This window comes from Grampus griseus (genome assembly GCF_964374135.1).
Source record: "Grampus griseus genome assembly, chromosome: 9".
Taxonomy (NCBI): Eukaryota; Metazoa; Chordata; class Mammalia; order Artiodactyla; family Delphinidae; genus Grampus; species Grampus griseus.
The window spans coordinates 17,652,669-17,674,304 of record NC_139003.1 but is presented as its reverse complement, the minus strand read 5'-3'; the positions used below and the strand labels follow the sequence as shown (position 1 = coordinate 17,674,304).

Genomic DNA, 21,636 nt, shown 5'->3' with positions numbered 1-21,636 from the left:
TGAGCTGAGTCATCCACCTTCTCCTGCCCCCAGACATCAGCACTCCTGGTTCTCAGGTATTTGGAATCAGTTTAGGACTTACACCATTGTCCTCCGCCCCAGCCCTCACCCCCACTGGAGTGTTTTGTCAATTCTACTCCTCCTCATTGGTCAAATCTGGGTAAGAATAGGAATCTTGTTACCATGTTTCCTCTGTCTTCCCTCTTTCTTTATCTTTCATATACAGCAGATGTGACCCTTATTGCAGCCATGAGGCTGTGAGGATGCTGAACATGGACTGGGTGGGGTGCAGGATGGACCCTGGCTGGGCTAAGTCTTCCTAGCTTAACTCCTAAGGATATCTAGGGAACAAACTCTGCTCTAGGTCCATAGCCCTGAGTTCAGGAATGTCCTTGGTCCAGTTCTAGTGAGTTAGTGCTGAAGACATTAAGTGAAAGCTGGATTCATGCCTGAGCAAACTACCTTGTATTGGAAACCCAGTACCATACGGTGCTTGTGTAACTGTCCCTGCTCCAGAGGAGGTGGTCCTTAGCCTCACTCCAGGCCTACATATTTAAGGTCAAGCTGGGAGGAAGCTGGTTGGGCTTCCTAGAAATCTCAAGTGACCTTCACTCTCTCATACAGTACCCCACCCATGGGCCGTCCTTGACCCCTCACGTAGGAGGTCAGGTGAGGATGCTGGGGTCTGGATGCTAGCAGGTCTACTGTCCCTGAGGGTATGGCTATGCTCTCTGCCAAGAATCCTGTGTGCTGGCTTCCTTATCTATTGTTTAGATAAGCCAACCTGGAGCATGGCCAAACTTCAGAGCCTGCTTCAAGGCCACTAGTTTCTTTCCCTGGATGATAAAACTGAATTAAGCAAGGGCCAAGTATCTTACAGCCTGGAATCTTGCTCAGCAATGAGTTGAACAATGAATGTTGAACAAATGAATCAACTCAGGAGCCCCTGTTGAGGACCACTCCATTCCTCTCACCCCATCCCCCTCACCCCAATACCTCTCGGATCCTCTTCTGCCATTCCTCAGTGAATTCAGGGGAGCTGGTGTTCACCAGGCTGGCATTGAGCGTCCACATGGGGCACTTCCAGGTAGGAAGGGACAGCATGGCCAGGGAGGGTGCCAGAAAAGCAAATGTTCCTCCCTGGAGAATGGGCAGCCTGGAGGAGGGGAAAGGAGAGAGTTACCAATCAGCTCTTTAAGCGCTGGTCTGTCACTGGTCCCAGTGGAGGCCTTTTAATCCCAAGTCCTACCTTGGTTTCAAGGCAACACATGACCCCTGCAGTTCTCAGTTTACAGGGAACTCCTGCCAAGCTCCAAGTCAGACCCATGAACCCTGCCAGACTTTGGACGGGTAGGAGAGGTGGAGAGGGAAAGCAAGCAGACCTAACCCCAGTCCTGGAGATACAAGCCCAGGAGCAGACAGTCAGGTGCTGGGAAACGATTTGGGGGTAGCACAGAGCTCAGGGAACATGTTGAGTGGGTGCCATTGTCTTCCTCAGTCCCAGAGAATCTTCCCCAGACCCCAGGATCAAAGCACAGCTCACACATGTGGAGTTCCACCCACTGACAAGAGATGCACAGCCTAGAGTCTGGGTGGCCAGATTCCTTTGCCTCTTCAGAAATGAACAGCAATCCCAGACCTTCAGGCTCCTTTTTATCACCTGGACTGAATAGGCTTGAGGTCAATTATCAGGGCGTATCCCCCACCCACGTCTTTCTCCCTCCTCGTTGGTGTCTCACTCTGGCCTCTGTGAGAACTTCTAGCAGAACTTCTAGCCCATCTGACTTGTCTCCCTTCAAGGTGAATGTAGCCTGATAAGTCAACCTCCAATAACCCTCTCTTACTAGAAGGTCAGAAGCTATCAAGGCTCACCTAGTTTCTTTGCCCTGCATATTAGAATTTGGGGTGGGGGGTGGAACAAAGGGACGTCGGCCTCGTGCTTGCATTTGTCACTATAGCACACCCCGTTTAGGTACTTTTTCTTAATAATACTAGAAGGCTATTTTTGAACTCAGGATTCCATGAAGACAGCTTAAAGGGTTATTTCTGAGAAAGACTGAACACATTTTACTTAGTGAAAATATAAAGTTTTGCTGCCTGAGTGGGCTGAAAGTAGGAATCAGCAATGCCTGGGTATCACCCTCAGATGAGTTAGTGGGCTTGTCAAGAGGGTGCAGCCAGGCATGGGGAGGGCTTAAAGCTCCAGGTGATTCTGATGTCAACCAGGGCTGAGAACAAGTAATCTAGATTCATAAATCTAGACCCATAAGGTTCCAAAACAGATTGGAATATATGGCACACACAGGGCAGGAACATATGGGTGGTGGAATGGGTATGTGTGAATAATGTTTTTAATTAAAAAATTATGGGGGGGAGATAAATCAGGAGTTTGGAATTAACATGTACACACTAATATACATAAAATAGGTAAACAACAAGGACCTACTGTATAGCACTAGCACAGGGAACTATACTCAATATCTTATAATAACCTATAATGGAAAAGAATCTGAAAAAGTATATATGTATATATCTACACATACATATATATATATATATATTTGTATAACCGAATCACTTTGCTGTACACTTGAAACTAACACAACATTGTAAATTAACTATACTTCAATTAAAATGCATAGAAATTATGAAGCTAAGTATCTTGACAGAGAAGGGAAACATGCTATACTTATATCACTGCAAAATCCTTTTGAGCTTTTAAAATGAACATAGAAATCTTTGCATATCATATGTACAGAGTATATAATACAAGAATTGTGTTTTAATTTTTTGCTGTAATTCCATATGCACATTTCATTCATTCAACAAATATTTATTGAGGACCTGCTCTGTGAGAGGCACTGGTCGCCAGGTATTGGGGATACCATGGTGACTGAGACAAAACACCACTTATATTCTAGTTACACATTTCTCTGTTAGCTCTTGTACTAACAAACTAATCATTTATAGTAACTGACTCTCAGGGGTTCTTTAAACACCTTATGACTCTGCTTAAACTTATGACTCTGCTTAAACTTAAACTTATGACTCTGCTTAAACCTTATGACTCTCCACCATTACTATGCCACCATTGCCGCAGCCATTTCAGTATTACTGGGTTCCATGAGGTCAGGGATGATTATTTTTCTTTTCCATCTCTCCGGCACTGAGCCTAGTGCTGCAAAAACCTACGAACGTTGGGTTTTCTCATTTTATTTTATTTTATTTTTTTAGTTTAACAGGTATATAACGAAACCCTAACAAATGTTAATTTGCATTTCATTAAGTCATAATAGATGTGCACTCAGTTGTGTGATTTTATATGTTTTTCCTTGTCTATAAACTGTCTACTCGTTACACAGAACTTAGATACTGTCAAAATATATTTATAACAATTTTTATGATGGTGAGCTTTATGTTTGTTGAAAAAAATGTTTTTTGTTATTATATGCAGGAATTCACCCCCAACTTAGAACTTCTTTAAGGGAGCACTTCAAAATTTTCAAGTAGCTCAGCACTTTTCTAACTCTGTTCATGTTCCTTTCAAGATTATTATATGTAGTTGGGATAATGTGATATATGGACTTTCTACCTTTTTGTTTTGTTTTGTTTTGTTTGGTCATGCCTCGCAGCTTGCAGGATCTTAGTCCCCCGACCAGGGATTGAACCCCGGGCCACAGCAGTGAAAACACTGAGTCCCAACCACTGGACTGCCAGGGAATTCCCTCTATGTTTTTGTAATTGCTAAGAATACCTTTTATGTTCAAGAGCAAGATGAATTTTTTCCATTTATTTACTAGAGAGTACTCTTTTTTTTTTTTTGCGGTACGCGGGTCTCTCACTGTTGTGGCCTCTCCTGTTGTGGAGCACAGGCTCTGGACGCGCAGGCTCAGCGGCCATGGCTCACGGGCCCAGCCGCTCCGCGGCATATGGGATCTTCCCGGACCGGGGCACGAACCCGTGTCCCCTGCATCGGCAGGCGGACTCTCAACCACTGCGCCACCAGGGAAGCCCTGCAGAGTACTCTTATGTGCTACCTTTAGATTCACACAATGTATCCATAAATTCTTCCCTCATTATTCTGTACTCAGACCTTCCAATCCCATTTTCCATCCATTCCTCTCCCCCTCCCCACCTCATTTTGTTAGCATTCCCATTTCTTTCCCATAACTTCTCATTGGTACCTTTTTAAGAGAGGGAGAGAGATCTACATGTATTTCTTGCATTTCTGCTAGTTTTTCTATTACGCACTTTCCTGGTACATGTTTAAGACGTGTGCATTCAGTATCACTACAAGGCTTTATTGCTTTATGTATCTTTTACCTTTCATGGTGACCTTAATGTGTATCTCAGTGCTGCTTTAATTTCACAATTACTTTCATCTGCTAGCATGATGGTAATTCCTATTTTTAAAATTTTCCCATGAGTATGATTCACTATTATTATACATACGCCTTCTGACTTAAATGTCTCTCTTGTAAACCATAGATTGTTGATTTTTAAAACTCAACATTTTAGAAATAGAAGAGCCATTTGAAGCGTATCCAGCCTGGCCTTGACATTTTATAGATAGGGGATTTGGAGCCCAAGGTCTTAGAGTTAACCAGCATGAGTGGTTGGGTTTCCTTACTTATCACCACTGCCCTGTAACACCAGTTAAGAGCATGGTGTAGACCAAAGGCAAGTTTGAATCAGGCTCTACCTTATCAGTTGTGTGACCTAGGCATGTTGCCCAGCTTCTGCAAGCCTCAGTGTCCTCTTTGACAAAATAAAGATAATACTACTCTCCCAAGGAGTAGCTGTGAAGATAAACTATATGTAAGTGATTAGCACAATGCCTGGGAAAGAGAAGAGCTCAATAAATAGAGTAATTTTCATTTTTATTCCCTCTGCAATGTGTGGCTACTTCTAGAAAAGGTAGTGTACACCAAAACATTTTCTTAATGTTTCCTCAAATAACAGATGTTATAGTATGGACTTTTTTTTTTTAAGCTCTTGTCTGGCATTCCCATTTCTTGCAGGTTGGTTCTCCCAGATTTGTTTCCTAAGACCTTCCCTATCCATCTTCCTCTTCCCTTCACCCTTTACCATCTCATCTGTATACTCAAGTCTGAAGAAGAAAACTCCCCACCATTTTCTTTTAAAACAACAACTTGCATGTAAAATGTCAAAATCTGCAGTCTCAGGAATGTCTCCTAGAAGTTTGATAGGATTGATATTTTAGGTTGTCAAAGCCACAGAAATGTGTCGTGGGGGTACTATCAACATCTAAGTTTATAAAGTATTTTAAAACTACATAGCATTTTCATATAATTATCCCAAGAGTACTTCAGGGTGGGTAGGACAATACTGCACTGTCTCTGTATGAGGAAAATGATGCTGGGGGCAGGTGCCAGTGGCAGGGCTAAGCTGGGAAGTGCAGAGCCCTGATCAGAAAGTCTGAGTCACTGGGCCAAATTGCAAAAGTGTGTTTGTTGTAAGAACTGATAAGAGGGCATGTGGAAAGACAAACTTCTTCAACAGTTTATGCTAATGATTGTGTGGGGAATTTTTCTCGTCTCTTAGTAGTTCCATTTGGGCCCATAAAACAGAAAGAGCTAACCTTTTGGAAGTATTGGGAAGTTAAGCTTCAACCCTTCTCTCTGAGCTCTCATGTACTCTTCATAAGATGATATACATGATGGTTGTTAAAGACGTTAAGGCAGACTTCATTCAAGGGGGGCTACTACGATGGGGTTTTGTAATAGGGGAGAGAGATCAGGCTCAACTCCCAATGTGACAAGGAAAACTTGGAATTTATAGCCAAGGAGCAGGGTGGGGCTCAGTGGATGGGAAGTTACTAAGAGGAAGCATCAGGGGTAAGAACAGGATTCTTGCTGAAAACAGGCCAAGGTGAACAGACATCACCTGTGGATAGTGAAAAATGACAAAACCAATCAGAGAGTGAGGGTGGGGATTCTGGCTACAGTGACTGAGCAAGATTCTTGCTAAAATTGGATGATGCAGAGACCAACATGGAAGCTCAAAAGTCAAGTCTAGTTGAACAGTTGTCTATTGGATTTAGCAATAGGATGATCATAGTTGATCTTGTATGTTAGACACTATAAATAAATAGATCTCTCCCAGTTAAATAATAAATAGACTCAGCACAACTTGGGCCTGTACAAAATTCTGCAGCAGAAGGGGGAATGTCACATAAGGCTTTGGAGTTCTTAAAACCACATTGGACACTAGAAGGCAAGGGAACAATTCTTTCAAAGTTCTGAAAAAAAAATTATTTCCAACCTAAAATTTTATACCCAGCCAAGCTATCGATCAAGTATGAGAATAGAATCAAGACATTTTCACATATGCAGAGTCTTACAAAATTTACCTCCCACGTGTTCTCTCGGGAAACTACTGAATATTCGTGTTCCACCAAAAAAAGAGGAAGACATGGGAACAAGAGATCTAGACTTGAAAACTGACATGAAGGGAATTCCCAGAATAAGGGTAAAGAGGCATCTCAGGATGACATATCTAATGTATACCAGGCACAGACAGCGACTGCTCCAGACTTCAGCAAGTCAGAGAGCCCCAGGAGGTAGTACATCAAGAAGATGAAGTTGATAGGCTACCTGTTGTGATGAAATTATTAAGAAGAGATTTAGCAACAGGCAGGGAGTTTATCATTGAGTTAAAAACAAACAGATAGAAACTAAAGAATATTTAAAAAAAGAAAGATATTAATTTCAGGGAAAACAAAAAGTTGGGCAGGAAAGGAATCACTTTGTGATTCAGCTCTGAATAGCATCCCAGTCATTATAACGTGTACATTCAATATTGACCTATGCTGGGAGGGTATGAGAATAGGATGATGGAAAATATGCTTGTATGTGGTGGGAGTGAGGGGCTGTGAAAGAAAATGAAATCATAGTCATCCATATTGGCACTTCAGTCAATAGTGCCTAAACAGAAGTGCATTAATTAGAGACGGTGGAAAATAACTAAATAATCAGCTTGGAGGGATGAGAGTGCTTGTTTCTGCCTAGAAGAAAGGGGGGAAGGGGGAGATCTCTGGTTGGTAGGGGAAGGCTGTTTGCCTTCTCTAAACCCATCACTACCCACTGCCTTGAGTGTACCTTTGACACCCACCCTCATTGTTCCAGTCCTCCCTTCTGATCTGCCCCAAAGACAAGCACAACTCTCCTTTTTTTCTTTTTTTAATGGCTTTAATGCTGACCTCCACAGAGAAACACATTGGGGAAAACAGAGATAAAAGCAGGTGAAGTGACAAAGAATCTAGGAAGTTGTCTCAAGGCCGTAGCCTTGAGCCTTACCTATCAAGCCCCCTTCCAAGATGGTAATGGGCAGCCTACTGGACTTTTGCTCTCAGGCAAAGATTCAAAGGGTGTGGCTCACAAAACATACCCTGATACTTTTCTAAAAAAAATTTTTAAATGGTTTTCATTTCTCCCAGTTATAAAGAAACACATGGACTCTGAAGAAAAATTAATGGTAAATAAAAATATAAAGAATAAATCACCCTAATTCTACAACCCAGAAATAATCATCAACATTTTGTTCTCATCTTTTTTTAATCTTTAACTAGATAAACTTTATCAGCACACATATAATATATACCTTTCCTATACAATGTATACCAGCCAGAAATAACCTTTAACACTTCTTCAAGTCTCTTCTCTGTCTTTAACTAGATAAATGATTATCAGTACACATAAGATGCATATCTCTCATAATTATGAATTATGTTGGTCACTATTATGATAGTGAAAAGCTCAAAACAACTTAAATGTCCTTTAATAGGAAATGGTTAAACTAGAATATGTTATGTACTCTAGAATATGGAATACTAAGTGATATTTTTCTAAAAGTGCTATTGTGGAAATGTGTTTATTGAAATGGAATGATATTTATAATGTATTGTGTATGTTTAAAAAGGAGGGGGAGGAGTTTTTTTAACCACATTTAAATTTTTTTCAATAATTTACAAAGGGAGGGAGGGTGCAAAATTGTGTTTATGGTAATACCCTTTTCTTGGTGTGAAAAATAAATTTTACATACCAGGCACTGAGCTAAGCACTTTACATACATTATCTAATTTAATTATCATGGCTTTGGTAAAATTTTTTAAAATTTCCTCTTCACAGAAATACGAGGGACTGCCCTGGTGGCACAGTGGTTAAGAATCCGCCTGCCAATGCAGGGGGCACAGGTTTGATCCCTGGTCGGGGAAGATCCCACATGCCGCAGAGCAACTAAGCCCATGCGCCACAACTGCTGAAGCTCACGTGCCCTAGAGCCCGCGTGCTGCAACTACTGAAGCCTGTGCCCCTACAGCCCGTGCTCCACAACAAGAGAAGCCACCGCAATGAGAAGCCGCAACAAAGAGCAGCCCTTGCTCGCCGCAACTAGAGAAAGCCTATGCGTAGCAAAAAAACCCAACACAGCCTAAAATAAATAGATAAATTTTTTTTAAATGAAGAGCAGAGAAAATATTTGAAAAAAAACAAAAAAAAAAACCACATGAGGACTCCAAGATAACATTAATGCAAAAATTGTCAGGGGTAGAAAGGAGAGGGAGAATTAAGTCTCCCCTAGGTAAGGCAATACAGCTTGGGCACCCAGGAACCTGGAAAGGATGAGCCCCCAGAAGGGGTTTGGGGTTGGGACATGTAGAGCATGAGGGGCTTCTGGGGAAGAGGTCAACCGTTGGGGACAGAGACATCTGGAGCTTGAGCTGCTGGAATCCAACCTCACCTGTGTCATCATTTTGATGTTCCCTTTTGGAGTCAATCCAATGATTTGGCAAAGGGTGGTGTCACAGGGATTTTCTTTGAAATAGTTCAGAATGGGGAGCAGAGCCTCAGGAATGTCAAATGGGATTGATGAATTCTTGAACTTAAAAGGGTCGCTCTGCTGTGAGAAACCCTGGGTACCTTCAGAGCCCCAGCTCCTTCACTATTGGACAAAGATCACTTAGTGTTCATCTTTTTACTGAGCTTCCTACCCCAAGCACGTAAGAACCTGCTACCCTGTAGGAAAGCACATCCCGCACCTTCCGTGTAGTTAACTACCCAACCTAAACCCAGAGGAAGAAGCAGCACCAGGCCCCTCTTTGGGACACATCATCCCCTCTCCCTCCTCTGATGTGACTGATTACCAGGTCACTCTTCTACTTGCCAACAGCCACCACTGTTTCTGTTCCAGACAGAACTCCGATGGCACATCTGGTGCCTAGTTTTCCATGGGGCAGGGGCAAGATGGCTGCAGACCTCTGGCGATGGGCATGGACTTTCTGCAGAACCAGTAACAGATGCAGAGCTAGGACAGATCAGGGCTTGGCCGCAGGGAGGTCCATGGAAGAAAAGGACAAATGCCAGGCAGGCTGATTTGGGCAAGACTACACAGAAGCCAGATTTGAATGCACGTTGGGCAGAAGTACTTGCTCCACACATGAGACTTTCCCAGGAAAATGAAAAGGGAGATCTATCACTTGAAACCACTCCAGAAAAAGAAATTCCCGGGTAAAAATCATGAGTAATTCCAGAGATGGAGTTAAGACCCAGAATTACACATAGTCAATAATAATTTCCTCTAGTGATTGCATTTAAACTTAACGCTTTCTTTTGAAACAGATAATGAAGTACGCCCTTACATGAATTTTGGAACTGAGCGCTTAACTGAGGAAGGCCCTTGAGGGACACACCCAAGACCCCTAAATTCACACCAGGGAGGCAGCCACCCCTCCGCCAAGGATTGCAGATGCCCACCCCACAATGGACACTACGCTCTTTAGCTCTTATTAGGGAAGCTGTTTTTACCTCTCATCATTCCCTTTGACTATTCAAGATGGTTTTAATCATTAAGATCTGAAATCTCATTGCTGCACCAGCATTTTTGTTTGCAGTCTAGAAAAGTACATAATTAAATACTGGTTATCAGATAATCAATAATCAAATATACTTGATTCACAGGCTATCAGCTAGTTTTATAATCTCTAATGTCGTAGGCAGTTACTGTACTCATTAGCCTCTGAGCAGGAAGTCCATTTCCATGAGTGGAACCAAACTCAAGTGTATTCCTGTCCCCACCTTAGTTTAAGGACATTAGCATGGTTTTATTTCCTAATTTTATTTCCCTCTTTCTTTGTATGTTTAATTAGGCTATAGATTCTTTGAACTCTTAACTCCTGATTTGTTGTGTCTCTCACAGGGTTTACCAGAAGGCGAGGCCCACAGGCACTCTCAGTACTGAGATTCCAGTAGGAATATGGTACTGTATCATCTGTTCTGTCAGCATCACAGGTGTCCACAATATTAGAGATGGAAGGGACTTACAAATATAACATACTTCAACTCCCTCATGTTACAGATGAGAACACTGAGACTTAGAGAGGGTGAATGGCTTGTGCAGGTTCCCACAGCACAGAAGCCAGGACTAGAATTCAGGCCCCCAGTTTCCAAGATCAGTGTTTTTCCATAATTATAGTGAACACCATCTCAGTTTAAGAGGAGGTGCTTCCCCATCCAGAAGAGCCTTGTGTTTGTAACTCTCCATGGGGCAGCCAGGGGGATTGCTCCTGGGTATCCAGGCAGGTGGCTGCAAGGCCTCTCTGATGCTACCACAGCATCTGACACTCCAGGGACTGATTCTGGAAAAGTGGGAGGGGTCCCAGATTTTAGGGGCCTAAGAGACCAGACCAAACCCTATACCTCTTTGAGTCCTTGGTGGGGGATTTAGAAGAAATCTTGGCTCTCAGAGATGGTGACAGAAGGAGGAAGAAAGAGAAGGGAAATAACCTGACAAAGATGCAGGCACTAATCCCCTCTCCTCGACAGAAAATGGGAGAACTTAAGCTTTGGCATATCTCCTGGAAATGACTTGCAAAAGAAGCACTTTGGAAAGTGCCTTTGATTTGGTTTAGGCCAGAAGACCACACAAGGAATGAATATTCTCTGGATGCTGTCTACAGACAGCCTATCCTGGAAATAATTGGCTACCTTGCATCAGCCTTCGCCTGTGTGGTTTGATTCAGAAAATTGATAAAGAATAAATAAATGATAAAGAGTAAATCCTAAGAGTTCTCATCACAAGAAAAATTTTTTTTTCTGTTTCTTTAATTTTGTATCTATATGAGATGATGGATGTTCACTTAATTTATTGTGCTAATCATTTCTTGATGTATGTAAGTCAAATCATTATGCCATACACTTATACAATGCTGTCTGTCAATTACATCTCAATGAAACTGGAAGGGAAAAAAAGAATAAATGGACATTAATTTTTCCTGTCAAGTCATTTTCTCTTAAGACAGGTCGGGCAGAAGCACGTCGTAGGGAATGTTTTACACTTTCCTCTGCAACTCCAGGGCTGAGCACAGACCTGGCACAGATTAGGTCAAAGCAGATTTACCAGTGAAGGGCCCCTCACTTGCACCACTCCTTCTGAAGTCCAGGGAGGAGGCCCCGCAATGTGTTCACTAGCCATATGCCTTGTAATTTGCAAAAGAAAAGGTTTCAGGCATAATTGTCTGTAGCTATTTGTGTTACTTTAATCAAGAATCCTGGCTAATGCACACAGTAAGTGCTGGAGCTAGGACTTGAACCCAGGCTCTTAGTTCTGGTCCTGTGCTCCCTCTATCATGCCACTCATGTAACTCATCTCAGGCTACAAGCCAAGCAAACCTTGCTGCTACCCTGGCAGGTAAAAGTCAGAATCCAGGGCTTCCCTGGTGGTGCAGTGGTTAAGAATCCACCTGCCAATGCAGGGGACACGGGTTCGAGCCCTGGTCTGGGAAGATCTCCCATGCCGCAGAGCAACTAAGCCCGTGGGCCACAACTACTGAGCCTGTGCTCTAGAGCCCATGAGCCACAACTACTGAGCCCACAAGCCTAGAGCCCATTCTCCACAACAAGAGAAGCCACCGCAATGAGAAGCCTGTGCACAGCAACAAAGAGTAGCCCCCACTTACCACAACTAGAGAAAGCCCACAGCAGCAATGAAGACCCAATGCAGCCAAACATAAATAAAATTTTTTAAAAAAAGTCAAAATCCATGGGGAGGAGTTTTACCTACCTGACTCCTAAAACTACTTGCAGGAGAGTGCAAATGCCAGAGACGAAGAAAATGGTGCTGATGAGGTAGCTCTGGGTCAGGGGGTCATGCTGCAAACACAGGTCCTTGGCCAGGATGAGTGGAATTGCCACGAGTCCCCCCAGGGCTGTGAGGAAGTGCTGTGGGCAGAGCAGAGAGAAGAGATGGGCTTGGAGATGCTGTAGTTGCCTACTCTACCTTCATTCCTATTCCTACTGCCAGAGGCAAGAGTTCCATCTCTGGTCTCAGAGGAGCCTGGCCTTGAGCGACAGGCAGCGAGATCCAGGCAAGCAGTGGGAAGGAACCAGGAAGCCCTGGCAGCAAGAAGCAGGGACCCAGCCAGCAGGTCTGGGGTTCAAGGGCAGGACCCTACTGCCAAGAACTGATGTTCTAGGTAAGAAATCAAGGCAGGGACACAGCACAGGAGGATATAACATGAACCAAGGAGGGGACCTTAAGAACAAGAACAAGGCAAGAGGCTCATTATTAAAATAAGGCACAAGGTGAGGGCAAGACCATTGACCAGGATGGCCTGAGCACATTCTCCAAGATAGATCATATGTTAGGTCACAAAACAGCCTTAGCAAATTTAAGAAGATTGAAACCATACCAAGAATCTTTTCTGTCTGCAATGGTATGAAACTAGAAATCAATAACAGGAGGAAAACTGGACACAAATTTGTGGAACTTAAGCATCACACTTCTGAACAATCAATGGGTCAAAGAAGAAATCAAAAGGGAAATCAAAAAATATCTTAAGACAGGCTTCCCTGGTGGCGCAGTGGTCGAGAGTCCGCCTGCCGATGCAGGGGACAGGAGTTCGTGCCCCGGTCCGGGAAGATCCCACATGCCGCGGAGCGGCTGGGCCCGTGAGCCATGGCCGCTGAGCCTGCACGTCCAGAGCCTGTGCTCCGCAATGGGAGAGGCCACAACAGTGAGAGGCCTGCGCACCACAAAAAAATATATATATGTATATCTTAAGACAACTGAAAATGGAAACAAAACATACCAAAACTACTGGGATGCAGCAAAAGCAGTTCTAAGAGGAAAGTTTATAGCAATAAATGCCTACATTAAGAAAAAAGAAAGATCTCAAATAAACAACCTAACTTTATTCCTCAAGGAAGTAGAAAAGGAAGAACAACCTCCAAAGTTAGAAGAAGAAAGGAAAAAACAATGATCAAAGCAGAAATAAATGAAATGAAAAACAACAGAAAAAAATCAGCAAAACTAGAGCTGGTTTTTTAAGATAAGCAAACCCTTAGCTAAACTCAGAAAAAAGGGGAGAAGACTCAAATAAAATTAGAAATGATACAAAAGAAATACAAAGTACCATAAACACTAGTGTGAACAATTACACACCAACAAATTGGATAACCTAGAAGAAATGGATAAATTACTAGAAACACACAACTTACCAAGACTGAATCATGAAGAAATAGAAAACCTGTACAGACCAATAAGTAGTGAGGAGACTGAAACAGTAATCAAAACTTTCCAATGAAGAAAAGCCCAGGAACAGATCGTTTCACCGGTGAATTCTATCAAACGTCTAAAGAAGAATTAGTACCAAGCCTTCCCAAACTATTCCAAAAACTGAAGAGGAGGAAACACTCCCAAACTCATTTTACAAGGCCAGCATAAACCCTGATACCAAAGCCAGATAAGGACACTACAAGAAAAGAAAACTACATGTCAATATCCTTCATGGATATAGATGTAAAAATTCTCAACAAAAATACTAGCAAACTGAATTCAACAGCACATTAAAAGGGTCATACACCATAATCAAGCGGGATTTTACCCCTGGATGCAAGAATGGTCAATATACACAAGTCAAAAAATATGATACACCACATTAATAAAATTAAAGACAAAAATCATATGATCATCTCAATAAATGCAGAAAGAGTATTTGACAAAATTCAACATCCTTTCATGATAAAAATATCTACATTATCCATTTTATTGGCTCATAATAATATTTTTAAAAATAGTATGACATTTGCTCTTATTTTGTAGAAAAGCACAGAGAAGTTAACAAAAAAGTGTATCCCATCCCTGGTACCCCACATTGAACTGTTTGTAAAATTAAAAGAAACACATCTATAAGATTAGAAGATTCAAGCTACAAAAGTTACAAAATAAATAGCGAAAGTTGAAAGCCACCCTTCCTTTCCTAGCTTCTCTTCCCAAGGCTAAATACCTCTATTAGTTTCTTGTGAATTCTTCAAAACATGCAAAATTACTACATATACTTATTTCTATTGTTCTATCTCTCTTTCGTTTGTTAGTTTTTAACACAAAAAAAGATCACATTATACACAGTTATTTACTTGGCTTTTTTCACTTAATATATATTGGTGATCATTTTTTAACTGCAAGGTAGATACATCTTTCTCTTTCTAACAGCTACATAAAAAAATTACTTGTTAGGATGTGCCACAGTTCTCTAAGATGGATATTCTGGGGGTGTTTCTAGGGTTTTGTTTGTTCGTTTGTTGTGATTTTACTATTACCAAAAGAAGAACATCTTTGTACTTACCTTAATGAGTCTTGCCAGCATATCTATAGAGAAATCCTTCTTTTTTTTTTTTTTTTAATTTGGCCGTGCCACACGGTTTGCAGGATCTTAGTTCCCCAACCAGGGACTGAACCCCGCCCTCAGCAGTGAAAGCGCAGAGTCCTAACCACTGGACCACTGGGGTATTCCCTACAGAGAAATTCTTATGCATTAGGGACTGGGTTAAACAATATATATATTTTACATGTTCACAGAAAAGTTGCACCAAATAACATTCCAACAAGTGTTTGAGAGTGCTTGTTTCCCAATATTCCCCAAGCATTGGTTATCAAACTCTTTAGTTGTTGCCAAACAAATTATAATTGGTATCTTGAAAAAAAAACCCAACACCACAATGGCCCAGTTGGTGTCCTTTATGTGACCTATTAGCTCAGCATGGGGGAGAATCCTCCCTTAACGCCACGCCCCACCCCCAAACTCCTTGAGAGAAAGAGAGACTGGAGGAGCCTTGAGCCCCCTGGAGGTCAACCACATAGAAGGCAAGAATATCAACAACATGGAAGCCAAGAATATCAGCAATTTGACCTGAGTGTGTGTTCATGTGCCTTTTGAGGCAGAGCTTCTTCGAACCCAGTGCTTATGGGTGGCATTACCTGCACTCCCAAGAAGATACAGAGATACCATGGTGGGATATCCAGGATGCTATAAGCCAGGTTACTGCTGAGACCCCTAGGCTGGCCATCCTTCTTCCTGCCTTGGCCACCTTCATGGGAGTTGAATACACCATCACCCTTCTGCTGAGAACAAGAGAAGAACACATTTGAGCATTTCAAGAGGAATCAAGTGGACTTTTGATGCCGAAATCTCGGCCTCTGTCCACTGGTACTGAATCAAATCTCAGAGACAGAGTTTGGGGTGAATTAGAAAAGAATAACTTTATTATTTTGCTAGGCAAAGGGGGACACAGTGGTCTCCTGCCCTAAAAAACTGTGTGTCCCAACCTGGGAGGATCTGGTGAGGAGTTTTATAGCAACGGTTCAAAGGTGGATTTGCTGATAAGATTAGGGTGTGTGCAGGGCCTGCACTCCTTTAATCTGATCTCAGGTAATCTGATGAGTTTCTGTGGTTCTTTTAATCTGGCCTCAGGTGGTCTTCTTGAAGGAGGTTGTTCTTCTCTGGTTCCTTTAAGCTGGAACGAAGAATGCTGACATCTTCCATTTATTGGGGGTTTTAGTTCTATAAAGAGCTCAGAAGATACAGTTATGTGTATCCCTTGAGGCTGAACCAGGACCCTGGAACCAGGAGCCTGTCCCAAGGCTGCACTATGGTTTCTTGGCTGCTCCTCCCTTGTCTCTGCAACCCCTCCCTTCCCTGATTAGCAACTGTTTGAATCTGTCCTTTGGGACTCAGGGAAGGTCATGGAAGCTGGAGTCTGTTCCCTACGAACAAGGAACTGGGAACACGGAAAGGCTTCCGTGCCCAGGAGCCCCCTAGGGTCCTGCTCAGTTTCACTTTCTGATTTCAACCAGGCAGATGCACAGCTTTCCAGAGGCAAGAGCGATGGGACAGAGATAACTGCTGGCCTGCTTGGGATTTCTAGGTCAAAAGACCAGTGATTTTCTATATTATACATCTGCAGCAAGACCTCCACATGCAGTCTGGGGCCAATCAAGAGAGGTGGGTGCCTTGCCTGAAGCCCTGGTAGAGAAGAAACTTTGTGGAGGAGGGAATGGGGGTCAACTCCACGGTCAGGAAATGGGCAGGTAAATGGGGATTCTGGCCCAGAACGGTGTAGCTGCCCTTGCATACGCTCCTACAGGCCAGCCTTGCGCCAAAGCCCTCATCACAGCATGTTGATTATAATGGATGGACTGTTTCCTTATCCATCTCTTCTGCTGGGGTGTGAGTTCCTAGAATGCATTCACTGTGCCTTATTCTTTTTGTCCCAGCTTCTAGAATAGTCTGTGCGCTCAGTCTGAACAGTCTGAGTGTATGGATGAATGAATAGATATAACACAAATGTAAATAAGTGCAGGGCATACAGAATGCTCTAGGGTCAATAGTCAAGTTATATTCGTACCAGTTTAACCCCTAATTAACTTTGAATCGTAGACCTTCTCCTCCAACTTACTGGCTATATAGTTTACCAAACTTGGGCAAATTACTAATATTTTTAAGCCTCATTTTTCTGATCTATACAACAGAAATGTCAAGAACATCTACTTCATAGTTGAGCCAGTCCTCCTCCTCCATGGGGTAGAGCACTGGCAAATCCGATCCTAATTCCTTCCCAGTACTCGGGGCCCACATCACTGGTGATGGAGAAAATGGCCCAGCACACTGAGTCTCCAGGCAGCCGGAGGAGCCCAGGGCCGTGGTCAGGCTTGCTGACCGTGGGTGGACTGAGCCAGCCACAGCACAGCTCCGCAGTCGCATTGCTCCTGGGCCTCAGAACAGCGTTTGCTCATTAACCTTCTAGCATTTAGTTTCTTAAACTTAAATGTAAGGATTTTGTCTCTACTCATCTATTTAGCAATGCCTGGGAATAAGCATCCCAAAACTGTTCCAGGAAGCATTCCCTGACTTCACTCCACCCCGGCCTCAGACCAGACGAGGCCTTCCCTCCTCAGAGGCATGTTTACTACAGCCCAGAACACACCTCACTACCATATGTCTTCTCGTCCTAAAGGCCATAAAGTCCCAAAACTACTCCATCTCTAGCACAGAGTTAGTGCTCACAGCATTCTCTGTTGAGCTATAAAATAAATGAACCCACGTATAATGACCATAAAGAACTTTTCTCACGGATTTTAAAAAATAAATACTTAACTGGTTAGAATTCTTTGGAAACAACACGCTGATCTTATTTACACTCCTGAAAAGAAGGAGGCACTGATGCTACTTGGTACTTGGGTCGCACAAGAAGAACGGCTGGCTCTGCCTAAGGAGGTCAACGCCAAGCCAAAGATGGCCGGGAGGCTGCTGGAGGGAAGTCTGGAGCACTTATCGCGAGGTTTTAGTGAAGGCGTGGCACAGTCAGTGAGCACGACAGCAAGAGCGGGAGAACAGGCTGAGGAAAAAAGAGGAGAGGCAGAAGGAAAGAGCGGCTGGCTGATTGGCTGGTTGGTTGATTGATGCTGGGTAGGCTACACAGAACAGCAGAGCGCGCAGTTTGGAGTGGGGGAGACGTGGTCTGTCATTCCCCTGCTTGGCAGCCATAGGCACTTCACTTTCCCTCTCCCAGCCTCGGTGTCCCCTTCTAACTCTGGGATGGTTGCAAAAATACTGGAAGTCTGTGTGGCTGCCTGTTATGTGCGCCGGTGATTGAACTCACCGGGCTGGGGCAGGTACAGCTGCCAGCAAACTCACCTCATACCTTCTCCCAGGACCCCTCGGAATTCTCAGAAAGGTGATGGGGAGGGAAACACTGACTGAGGGAAATGTTAGTTTGGGGTCTTTTTTTTTTTTTTTTCCTATTAAGAGTCAATGACTCAAAGAGTGTTCTCAGCCTGATGACCTCTGAATGTTCTAAGTTCTGTCTAGATATCAACTTGGACCATCTGAAGGTTATAGAAACCACTTCTGTAATCGTTTTAAAACAGTTTTCTGGGAAATTGACCTTGTATGAGGTCCCACATGAAAAAAAAAACCTAGAACTGAGAGTGGGGAAAAACTTGTCTTCGTTGAGAACGGCTGGTTCTTCGCTTCTGATAGGAGTGTGAGACTTCTGTGAAACCCGTCAGTCATGGCTGGTAGAAAGCATAGGGCCTGATCAAAATACATCTTTTGTTGTAAACTACCTTACATCACTTATGCAAAGCACTGGGACAAAAAATAAAATAAGAAGGTACACAGTGTACCTGAGATTCCTGTGTGTCAGAGATGAGTCACTAGCATATTAAAGACACACATAGAAACAAGTGACATCCCAGAGGTATTTTAGAGCAGGGGCTTCTCAGATGGAGGTGGAAGAAGTCCCATCTCAGGGCATATCCGGATACGGGAAGCGCCTTTATCCCAGGAGAATCCCTGGGCGGGAAAATTCTGTGAGTCTTAGAGCAGCTGAAGATCGCCTACAAATACCTTTTTGAAGGAAGAATGAACTCTTAATGAAGCTTCCCTGCCAGTGAGCACTGGTGTGAGAAGGGGGGCCACAAAGTCTCCTGGTTGGAATTGTCTGTCAACTCAACACACGAGCTGTAATTTCGCCAAAAGCCTTGCTCCAAAGAGGCATTGTGCTGAGGCTTGGCATTTTATAGTGCTTCACAGTTTGCAAAGACCTTCCAATGCATCCTCTCGTTTGATTCTCACAACCCAGTTTAAGGATGAGGAGACTGAGGCTTGTCCGAGGTCCCCTTGTAAATGGGAGAATGGAACCCTCCTCTTTCGGTGTCGAGGGCAGCTGCTGGCAGGTGCTTCCCTGTGAGTACAGGGACAGCTTGCCAGCTCTCAGGAGCAGACCAGCAGAGCAGCAGGAGACTCTGCTGCAGAGGGAGCAGCAGTGGGAAGGAGGGTGCCTGGGGGGGAAGTGAATCACTTGGCCCTCTGACTCCATCCATTCCCCGTACAGCCTCCCACTCCCTGATGTGCCCCTCTAGCTTTGCTTTCTAACACTTCCATTCAGCTGACTCTAGCCAATGGGATTGACCATATCCCTCCAAACGTGGCCTCAATTATCCTGCCTCAGTGCCTTTGCTCACCCTGTGCTCCCTACCTGATCCCCACGACCCTGCTTCCCCTAAACCCACCTTCAAAGAGCTCAATGCCTCCTTTTCCTGTACCTCTTCTGCTTCCCCCACCTGATATGATTGCCCTCCTTGTACTCCCAACACATCTTGTCGCTCTGTTATGTAATTCACCATCTTTTCTCCCTTGTATCAGAAATATTTTTTTATACCCCGCTTTCCCCTAGCTAGGCCGTAAGCTTTCAAGGTGGGGAAGCTGTCTTCCCCATGTTTATATCCCTAGAAGATTCTAGCAAAGCAATATGCACTTGAAAACCAAAAACATCTCAGAAAATGGCCTCTTAATCTGGGTGCTGAAACTGAGGCTTTGAAGAAAATAACAAGACAGGCCACTGAAAAAAAATCAGATGTGTCCAGACTCTTCCACTCCCCACTGGCCTCAGGTGACCAATGAGGTGGAAAACATCACAGCCTTCAGAAAATGGAGTCTTCAACTTATTTCCCAAGATTTTTTTTTTTTTGGCTTCCATAAGGTAGTGGCAGAAGTGTTTTATTTTTTTTAAAAAAAGGCCCAAAATGGAGTCACTTATGCTAAGCCCCATGTTGGCAAACCAAGACTTAATATCTCACCTAACTGCAGTTTCAGTCTCTCCCAGGAATGTAACCTTTAACCAGTCAGTCGAATTATCTGGTCAGCACTAGTGAGCTGATCTGCCTGGTAGACACCTGCTTTCAGGAAAGTGACCTCACCTGAAACAATCCACTCTTTGATAGAATAACTTCCTTGCCCTGCCTCCTTCTGCCTATAAAACTCTTCCATTTTGTACAGCTCCTCAAAGCTCCTTTCTATTTGCTATGATGGGATGCTGCCTGTTTCATGAATCATTGAATAAAGTCAATTAGAGCTTTAAATTTACTCCATTGAATTTTGTTTTTTAACAGAAGGAATTCTTTGGAGAAGACAGGAGATTTCTCTCAGGTGTCTTCCACAATATTCCAGAAGAGATGGTCAGGGTCTCTTTACCAGAAGGCTGGCCAGCAGTGGGCAGGGTCTGACAGCCTGGCTCCAGGCGATAGTTCTGAGGGCCCAGCCTAGGTTCGTGGGTGGCACCTGTCCCACAGACACTATGGCTGCGCCTGGTTGGGGGAGGCTCTTTCTGGCTACGGTGGGCAGAGGGTCCCCACTCAGTTGCCCCTGTTGTTTTTAGGTGGCCAAAATAGGTTGGAGAGAATGGTAGGACCAGGGCTCAAGGACGAGCTACAGAGGCCTCCAGATAGGTTACTGTCACTTTACTTCTCTGGGCCTCAGTTTCCTCATCTGTAAAATGGGAACAGAGGTGCATGCTTCATTGGCTTGAAGGTAGAAAACAAAGTATATAAAGTGCCTGGGGCATACTGGTTATTCCGTAAATGTTAGTTCTCTCTCTCTCTCTCTCTCTCTCTCTCTCTCTCTCTGCTTCCCTCTCTTTGTCTTGCTTCAGAAAGGGCTTCTGATCAAAGAAATCATAATGCTGAGAAACCTACAAAACAATCATTTAGACTCAACAGAGTAAAGCAAAGAGGACTTTTCAGCTCTCCCTTCTTCCTTGGTAATTCATTCACAGAGTTTGGCACCCAGGGAGGAATCTTTGCCTCTGTGAGGGTGAGGTTGGGAGGACAGCTCTAATAATCCAAAGTCTTACCTAGAACACGAGTCAATGTCCTTAGCACTAAAAATGAACCCGCATTAGGACTTCATGCTGGGACCCCCTCCAGGCATCTTTCCTCCTTTCTGCTACTCCACCCCACCCCTTATGTTTCCCTCTCTTCTACCAGCGCTCACCAAGGGCTCGGGGTGCTCACAGCTGGTGATGGCAGAGTTCATGGCCGCTTAGGGTCTTCTCCTGTTGGCTTCCTCTCAGAACAAAAAAGAAGCCGCTCCAGGAGAGGAAGATTAACTTCTCACCGCCAGCCAAAATAATCAGAGAAAGAGGAGGATCTGGGCCAGCTCCGGGGAGGGTGGGGCCTCCAAGCCCCACCTGCTGGTCTGCAACAGACTCCCCCTCCAGCCCTCTCGGGTCACACTGCAGGGGACCAAGGTGCCTTCAGTGGCAGGGAATGTTTCACAATTTGATAAGTATGGGTAATTGCAGGAGAAGTTAATGATCCCTCTTGCTACCAAGGAAACAAATCAGGGTGCAGCCTCTTGGGATGTGGCAGGAGAGCACTTTCCGGAAGCCAGGTTTCCAGGGGCAGGAAATGAGGGGGATGAGGGTGAGGCTCTGGGCTGAACACAGAGGCTTTTCTGTGTTCTAAAGCTGATTTCTAGCGACCGGCTGAGCCGGAATGAAA

General features: G+C 43.9%; 1 protein-coding gene across 1 annotated transcript in view; it reads right to left on the bottom strand.

Moving 5' to 3' along the window:
• The window catches only part of LOC309827065 (solute carrier family 23 member 1-like), a gene marked incomplete at both ends in the record, with an annotated part of 44,278 nt that extends 23,109 nt beyond the window's left edge, over positions 1-21,169 (bottom strand). Inside the window, 4 exons of the mRNA XM_082661557.1 lie at positions 997-1,156; positions 12,079-12,236; positions 15,274-15,417; positions 21,128-21,169. Of these exons, the coding sequence (XP_082517683.1) occupies positions 997-1,156; positions 12,079-12,236; positions 15,274-15,417; positions 21,128-21,169 (504 nt within the window). The remainder of the gene's footprint in view (positions 1-996; positions 1,157-12,078; positions 12,237-15,273; positions 15,418-21,127) is intronic.
• Positions 21,170-21,636: the final 467 nt, after the last annotated feature.